This window comes from Nicotiana attenuata, unplaced genomic scaffold (assembly GCF_001879085.1).
Source record: "Nicotiana attenuata strain UT unplaced genomic scaffold, NIATTr2, whole genome shotgun sequence".
Classification (NCBI taxonomy): domain Eukaryota; kingdom Viridiplantae; phylum Streptophyta; class Magnoliopsida; order Solanales; family Solanaceae; genus Nicotiana; species Nicotiana attenuata.
Genome location: NW_017671871.1, coordinates 182,373 through 191,475, shown reverse-complemented (window position 1 = coordinate 191,475; position 9,103 = coordinate 182,373). Strand labels below are relative to the sequence as shown.

At 36.8% G+C, this 9,103-nt stretch overlaps 1 protein-coding gene across 1 annotated transcript; it reads right to left on the bottom strand.

Annotated features, from left to right (window-relative positions):
* Positions 1-435: 435 nt before the first annotated feature.
* On the bottom strand, positions 436-2,277 carry LOC109210648. The gene is made up of 5 exons (XM_019374104.1): positions 2,112-2,277; positions 1,602-1,895; positions 1,192-1,560; positions 993-1,081; positions 436-900 (listed from the first exon to the last, which is right to left on the bottom strand). The coding sequence occupies exons 1-5, from the start codon at positions 2,275-2,277 to the stop codon at positions 436-438; spliced, it is 1,383 nt and encodes a 460-aa protein (XP_019229649.1).
* Between the last annotated feature and the right edge of the window lie 6,826 nt (positions 2,278-9,103).

Here is a 9,103-nt window from a genome sequence, read left to right as displayed (position 1 = left end):
TAAACGGGACACGGGATGGGACGGGACGGCCATTTTGTCACGTTTGTCCCGTCCCGTTTCGTCCCGTCCCGTCCCGCGTCCCGTCCCGCCTGAATTATTATTTTTTTTTTAAAAAGTAGCCGTTGGGCAACGGCTTAAATTGCAAAAATAGCCGTTGCCAACGGTCCAAATAGCCCCTACCCCCCCCCCCTCCCCCCCCAGTGTTTTGGAATGCGTTAAGCGCAAAAAAGCAACGAGGCCTCGCTTCGCAGAAGCGAGAAGTGCGAAGCGAAGCGCGCGCTTTTTTGCTGTGAAGCGCAATTTAACACATAAAAAAATTAAAAAAAATAGGCATAGATAAATGGCTAAGAACTCATTAAAAATAACATATTAAGCAAATATTTCATAATAGATACTAAAACTAGATAGTGAACAATCCTCAAAAGTCATAATATCTTAAGCAAATGCAAAACAAAACCACAAAAGGAGCAACATCCTATTCTTCAGATCTCCAAACTCTTGAAGTGTCATCACGTTCGAGTTATTATATTGGTCATCATCTTCTTCTTCTTCATCGGAGGCTTCATTAATTAGGGTTCTACTTGTACATGTACTTGTACTTGTAGATACTCTTTCTTTGCTCCTTAAAGTACTTCCCCTAAAACCATAAACATTCTCTTCAACTCCACTTGCCATAGCAACATGACCAAAAGTGAGACCTTCTCCTTCACACACTTCTTCTTCTTCATGATTTTCGGGGCCTCCGGTTAACCATTCATTTGCTTCATCAATGCTATCCAATAAAATTGGATCAATGATATTGCGAGCTTTGTAACGACAAGCCAATGTTCTATTATATTTTACGAACATGAGATCATTGAGTTTCTTTAGCTCAAGCATGTTCCTCTTCTTACTATGAATCTGCATAATAAGATGTAGAAAGTAACTAAGAGGAGTACTTAGGACAATTGAGATAAACTTTAATTTAGTAATAATGTAATATAGCTTCTCACCTGTTCATAAACACTCCAATTTCTCTCGCATCCGGATGAGCTACAAGTTAAGCTTTGAACTCTGATAGCAAACTGTTGCAAGTTTGGAACTTCATAACCAAATTGCATCCACCATTCAACCGTAGAAGTATTATTTTAGAAGTTAATAACTTGAAAGTTAAAGCTCTAAAGAGGAAAACAATTGAAAAAAGTTGCTCACCTGGTGGCAATTTGGTTCTGCCTCTAATAGCCGAAGGTAATCCAAGAATTCCATCGGCTTGCCTATACACATGAAACTCTTCCCCTATTTTGTCTTGCATCGCTTCATCTGGCACCAACTTCGCAACACATGCATGATACCCCTTCCAAATATTTAAATCTAAAGTCTTGTTCTCATTGTTTGTGTAAAACAATCCGGGTTTCAAAATATGCCCTGCTGCATGTAAAGGTTGATGAAGCTGATCATCCCATCTTTTATCAATGATTTGAAACACTCTCTCATATTTCCTCCTATCATGATCAAATGCTTTCTCAATAGCTTCTTTAGCCCTATCCATGGCTTCATAAATGATCCCATTGGTGGTTTTTTCTCCCCATCCACCATACGAAGTACAGTAACCAAAGGATTACCAACTTTAAGTGCTTGAACAGTGTCATTCCAAAAAGCAGGACTAATAGCAAATCTCGCAACTTCTTTCCCAAGAGCTTTCTTTGCATAGTTACTCTCACTCCATTCGGTTGACAAGAACATGGTTCGCAAATTTTGCTTTTGCAGGTAAAAGCTATGCAAGGTCAAGAGAGCTGTTGTGAATCTTGTCTTAGCCGGTTTCACCAAATTTCTTTCTTTTGTGTATCTCCTCATCATGTTCAACAACAACGGCCTTTGACTAATGTAAGAATATATCTTGACCGCCTTAGCAAAAACTGTAGGAAGTCAAATTTCATAGTTAATAAGTATGAAATATTTAACATGAAGGTTAAAAACTTAAAATAGAAAATAAGAACCACTTGTTCACCTTTAGAATATGGGGCTAACTTGAAAATGTCACCAAATCAAGTTGATACAATGTGCAGCACAAGGAGTCCAATAAATACTTGGGAAAACTCCTTTCAACATGTCACCCGCTTTTTTATTCTCACTTGCGTTATCAGTAACAACTTGAACCACATTTTCCGGTCCAACTTTCAATACTGTCTCCTCAAACAAGTTGAACATTTTATTGGAATCGGTTGAGGAGTCACTAGCATCATAAGATTCAAGAAACACACTACCTCTCGGAGAATTCACCAAAACATTAATGACCATTTTTTTTGCGGTCCATTTGTCCATCATAATGGAACAACCATAAACTTTCCATTGCGCCTTATGCTCCTCGACAATCTTGTCTGCCTTCTCCACCTCCTTTTTTAGACAAGGAACTCTTACTTCATGATAGGTAGGGGGCTTCATTCAAGGGCCATATTGGCCAACGGCCTCAATGAATTTTCCAAAACTATCGGTGTAATTCACACAATTAAAAGGAAGCCCCGCATCATACATCCACCTTGCAAAAGCATCTACCGCACGCTCCCTCAAACTCTTCCTACAAGATTCTAAGTCAGCTTCACCCTTTCTCTTTTCATTTGGTTTTTGTGAGAAAAATAGATTAAGAGGACCTTTCACATTGCTACCGGCGGTGGATGATCCACTTCCACTTGTTGAATTCTTTCTTTGAGATTTAGAGGGAGGTGGCCTCATTATATCATTGACTTCATCGTCATCCTCATCCATTTGAGTATCTTTATCAAGAAGATTCATCATAGATGCTCCATGGATCATTGGATTTTTTAACTCATTTTTTTTCTCACATAATCTCTCATTTCTTTCTTAACAGTAACAGGAACACTTGGACATTCTTTGACATCTCTAAAATCACCGATTAGGTGTCTCTTGTGACGATGTATTCCACCGTTATAAATTTTTTGACAAAAGATACATTGCACTCTTGAGTTATTATTGCCAACTGCGACTCCATACGCCCAAGCTGGATCTCTTTTTTGGCTTGATGCCATTGAATAATCAAATTAAATTTACTACAATCAACAACCAAAAAAAAAATTAATTCACTGCCCTAAACAGAAAACAGAGCATAAAGTCATAAACAGCACTTTTAATAACAGAAACAGAGCATAAAGAGAGCATAAAAGAAGAAAACAGAGCATAAACAACACTTTTAATAACAGAACAAAAAGAAGTCATTTAGGGCAAAATATGAGAGCTTAATCTGGAGGAAAAAATTGAAAGAAAAACAGAAAAGTAGAAGAATAACAGAAGAAGACAAAAAACAGAGCATGAAGAAGAAGAGAACAGAAGAACTGAAGAAGAAGACTAGAAGAAGAAGAAGACTAGAAGAAGAAGAAGAAGAAGAAACTTACCTGTTTTGGAGCAGCAGTGGTCGTTCGTTGGGCTGGAGAAGAAGACGCTGGAGTTCGCTGAGCAGCAGTGGTCTGTCGCATATGTTTTGGTAACAGATGCCTTTGGAGCGTATGTTTATTTCCCCAAAATTTTTAAAAAAGCCCTAGCTTCAGCCTTCTGCTCGCTTAAGCGAGCTTTTTATTGCTTTTCTTAAAGCGTCGCTTCTTGCTTAAGCGAGAAAAGCGAGCGCTTTTCTAATGTGAGTCGCTCTTTTCCCAGAAAAGCGTAACCCCTTCACCTCGCCTCGCTTCGTCGCTTAAAGCGAGAAGCGAGCGCTTTTAACAACCCTGCCCCCCTCCCCCCCGGAACACCCCTACCCCTACCCCTCCCCCCTCCCCCCCAAACTTTTAATATAACCCCTAAGTTTTTTAAATTACACTTTGGCCCTATTTCCTACTATAAATACCCCCCCCCCCCATTCTTCTTTATTTTTTTTCCACAAAAAATCAATCTTCTCTTTCAAATCTCTTACATTCTAATATTCTATCTATATTATTCTCTCAATTTTCTTACTATCAAGTATCAGGTGATAACTTTCAAGTATTTGGGCAAATTTTTTGGAGCAACTTTCAAGCTTCAAATTAATTCGTCAAGTATTTGGAGCAATATTTTAGGCAATTTCTTCAAGTTTCCCAAACTTTAATCACGGTGCACTCGTTCCATCTCCTAATTTTAATATATAATTTTTGCGTATCATTTTAGTGCTTAATTGTTGTGTTTACTTTACGTGTTATATTTTGGTATGTCATTTGTGTGTTTAATTTTTGTGTTAGCTTTTCTAAATTAATTTCGTATTTAAATTATGGCACCTAAAAATGTATTTGGTATTTTTAAAAAAAGTAGTAAAAAAACTAGTAAAGGTGAAAGTAGTAGTAATCCTAATCCTAACCCTTCTCATAGACCTAGAATTAGAAAAGATATTGATGAAATGACTCATATTGATGAAACTTCATTTTTCCAACCCCCCACATTTTATGATGTTCATGTCGGAGAACAATTAGATCATGAAACTTTACAAAGACAATTTGGCAATGATATTTTTTTTTTGAGGACGAAGAAAATGAGGATGAAGAAAATGAGGAAGAAGAATTAGATGAAACACCCACTAGTCCCGCAACACAAGCTCCAACTCAGAGTCAATCTCAGTCTGGGGCTTTACCCCCTGTACCCCCTGTAAGGGGTAAGCCTAAGGTTGAACGTCCCAAAATATCACTTGTATGGAAATTTTTTAAACATGATAAAGTCAATCATCGTGCTATCTATGAAAAATGTAAGCAACAATTTGCACACTCAATAAGTGGTGGGATGGGGGGTTTAATTAGACACTTAAGAAGTGCTCACAAATCTTTATGGATACAAGCTAACATAGAAGCCGGAAAAATTATAGATCCTACCATCAGTACTGGCACTCCTAGTGGTCTGCTTCTTGTCATGTTTTACGCCCCTATAACAAAGATATAGATCGTGAGAACTTAGCAAAAATGGTGGTTGTCTGTGGCTTACCTTTTACTTTTCCTTCTCACCCTGCTTTTGTGCATTATATACAAGAAACGTATAACCCTGCTTTTCAAAGTTTTCCTAAGACCACGGTTAGAAATGATGTTTTTAAATTTCAAACTGAATATCTTCAGTATATTCGTTGTGTATTTTTTTCACTTAGATTGTAAAGTATCTATCACATCTGACATAGGTCGTAGTCCTAATGGTTGTGATTATTTAACTGTTACATGTCATTGGGTTGATCGTCACTGGAACTTGCAAAAACGTATTATTGGTTATAAATTTGTTGATTCAAAACACACTGGAGCATATATTGCAACTACAGTTCTACAAATACTTGATTTTTATGGACTCATTAATAAAGTTTTAACTATCACCTTAGATAATGCTTCTGCTAACACAACCGCAGCAAATAGCTTAAAATCTAGACTTTGTCCAATTAATCCAATAATTTTTCATGTTAGATGTGCATGCCATATTTTTAACTTGGTTGTAAAAGATGGTCTTAATTTATTTTCTAATGCTTGTAGTAAAAACAACATGCTTGTGGCTATATTTTTCGTGCTCATAAACAAAGTAGAATTCGTGAATTTGCTCAACAATGTGCTAGTGTTAACCTTCCATTTAGGAAAGTTCCAAAAGATGTTTGTACTAGGTGGAATTCTACTTATGAAATGCTTAAAGTTGCTTACGATTATCGGGTGCCTATCCAAAAGGTATTTAATATGCATAATGCTTACCCTGCTGATCAAATTGTTGATTTTGATTGGGATGAGATCAAAGAGCTTACTAAATTTTTAGAGAAATTTTATTATGCTACAAAATAATTTTCTGGTATATATTATCCTACCGTTTCACAAATATTATGGTATATTTGTGGAATTTCTGTTGTATTTGGTAAGTATAAAACAAATCCAACTTATGCACCGGCCTTTACAGAAATGATTTTAAAATTTAAAAAGTATTTTTTTTTCCTATTCCCGAAGTTTATTTAATTTCTACTCTACTTAACCCATCTTTAAAACTAAGAGGTGCAAAGGGACTTGTTCGTAAAGTTTATGAGAATTTAGAAATTCAAGAAAATGAACAACCATCGCTCGAAAACTGCCAAGCTAGCATATATTCTTATGCTAGATCATTGTTTGATAAATATAAATCTATGGATACAATTGGTTGTGAAACTGCTCCTTCTACTTCTATGTCTAGAGCAGAAGTTTTATGGGAAGATATGGATGATATAACAGGTTTTGATTCCTCTATTGATGATGAACTTCATTCTTATCTTAATCAAGGATTGAAAAATATTAAAGACGAAGAAGGCAAGGAACAACTTTTGTCATGGTGGAGGGAGCGTGGTAAGGCTTTTCCAACACTTTCAATTATGGCCCGAGATATCCTGGCTATTCAAGCATCATCAGTAGCATCAGCGAGTACTTTTAGCGCGGCAAGATTTCAAATTGGAGATCATAGACATGCATTAGCGGAGGACAGTCTAGAGATTTCTGTATTATTCAGAGATTGGATTAATTCAGAAAGAAGAAATTTTGGTTTTGAAAAATTAACCACTAGGGAAGAAGAAGAATACAATGAGATACTTTCCACTGGGAGCGACGACGGCATGGAGCTCATGGAACATCAATCAACATTGCCAATTCCAGTAGAATGTCCGAGAGATATTATTGATAAGTTACAAAGAAGCTATATAGGAGCTTACAAATATTAGTATGATAATTTGTAATTGGCTACTAAGAGGCCTAGTTCAAACAGAACTCTTCCTAGAAGGTGGCTGCGTAGATTAGGTGCTCTTCAAAAGAATTATATTTGTATTTGAGATTTGAAAGTTCCATTAATAAAATAAAAGGCTCTAAGCATTGAATTATTTTTATGAATTGTCTTAGTTACTTAATAGTTAATACTTTGAAATTATATTAAATAAATTATAACTCTATTATAAATTTATATTTACTAGAATATTTCATTACAAGTCTTTTATTTTAATATTTTATAATTCTTTACTTAGTTTTCTAATTTTCGTTTTAACATAGTAACATTTAAGTTTATTAAATAAGTCAAAAATCTAGTCATTGCAAACTTTAAAAATATAGTAATTTTCAAAAAACTAGACATTTTTTATATAAAAAAAATACACTTAAGGCCCACGAACCTGTCCCGTCCCGTCCCGTCCCATCCCGTTTGTTAGCGGGACGGGATGGGACGACCGTTTTGTCCCGTTTGTCCCGTCCCGTCCCGTCCCGCCACCGTCCCGCTTAAATGTCGTCCGGTCCCGTCCCGTCCCGTTAATTTCGTTTCGTCCCGTCCCGTCCCATCCCGTTGGACAGCCATATTCAAAGTATTCCTTCACTTTCAGTTTTAAATACTCACTACTATTAGTACCCGCGCGGATGCGCGGACACTAATCATGTCAAATATTTAAGTTATTTGGATTGTATGTAAATAGTCTTAAAATTTACACTTTCTCGGTAAATATAGATAATCAATGGATATTAACTACATGAAAAAAATTAACCATTTCTTCTATTTTTCTTTTTTAATATCTGTCACGACCCATTTTCCATTATAGGTCATGATAGCGCCTGACACCACTGTCAGGCCAGCCGATGCGGAAATGTGATTAAATTCTCATTTTACTTTAACCCAAGACAATTATAATAGATTTTTTCGAATTAAAGGTAAGACCGGTAAAGATCATAATGTATCAAAATAACAATACAACCCAAAAATAAATGTCTACTACTGTGTGTGCCAGATACTGGTGTCACAAGCTACGGGCGACTAGTAGAATATACATAAAAGAATAATATACTATCCTACTGTCTGAATCAGGATAGACAGAAACAAAAGTACAAGGAAGGACTTCTTCGGCTGCGGATCGGCATGAAAGAGAAGCAGCTCACCGTAGAAGTCCCAAGCGTGCTCACTGATTCGCACCAGAATGATGTCCAGATCCACCTGCCTCAAATCCTGTACATTTAAGTAGAGAAGTGTAGCATGAGTACATAAACAACATGTACCCAGTAAGTATCCCGCCTAATCTCGAAGAAGTAGAGACGAGAGGTGGACTTGATACTTACTAAGGTCAAGATAATATAATAATAATGTGAGATATACAGCATGAAGGATCTCCAATGACACAAGTTTAAAAGAAAAGTCAGATTCGTGTTCTGGACCATAATTGAATTACCATTTACCCTTTTTCATACTTAACAAGTAATCATGTCATGTCTAAACTTAAGCATATATATCATGCACAATCATGCCGAGGTCGACGGCCCGCTCCAACAGAAAATAAATTGTGCACTGCCGAGGGTCGAACGGCCCGAACCATAGATGCATCTACTCTCACAGAGGCGATCGGCCCAATCCATAATTATCAAGAAAAATATCAAGAATGCACACAAGGCTCATTTATATACAAGGAAACTCCTATCAAGGTTCAACAAGCTCATATGTTCACTTTTCATTCCCTCAAGTCTCTAGCACATCATAAATGATCATATTTGCAATAAAAATAATAGATATTCCCTAATTAGGCATGATGTGGGTCCTAAACTACCCAACAATTAATATTATAGTAGCTACGCACGGACTCTCGTCACCTAGTACGTACGCAGCCCCCGCATTTAGCAACAATTACTCATTTATAATCCTATGGGGACAATTCCCTCTTCAAAGGTTAGAAAGGAGACTCACCTCGCTTCGAAACGCACTTCCAACATCAAGAACAAGCCCAAACCCTCAATTCGTAGCCGAACGAGCACAAACTAATTAAAATAAAGTAAGAACTAGTCAATAAAGGCTTACAAGGTTGAATTCTAACTATTTAAGTGATTTCCCAACCTTTCCCACAAGTTTCCTGAATTCCGACCCCGGGCCCACGTGCCCGGATTCCAAGATTTTTCGAAGGAAGTTGCTCTCTATCACCTAAGGATCACAAATATATGATTTCTAGTTCATTACATGGCAAATTACATGATTAAATCTTAGTTTTATTAAAACCCTAGGTCTAGCTCTAACCCTTGATTTTTGCTCAATTTTTTGTGTTTAATCTACCTAATACGCATGTATTTAAGCTAAGGATGAAGGGAAATTACTTACCTTACCAAGATATGTGGAAACCCCCTCTTGGAAGCACCCAAATCGCCTAAGTGTAGAGTGA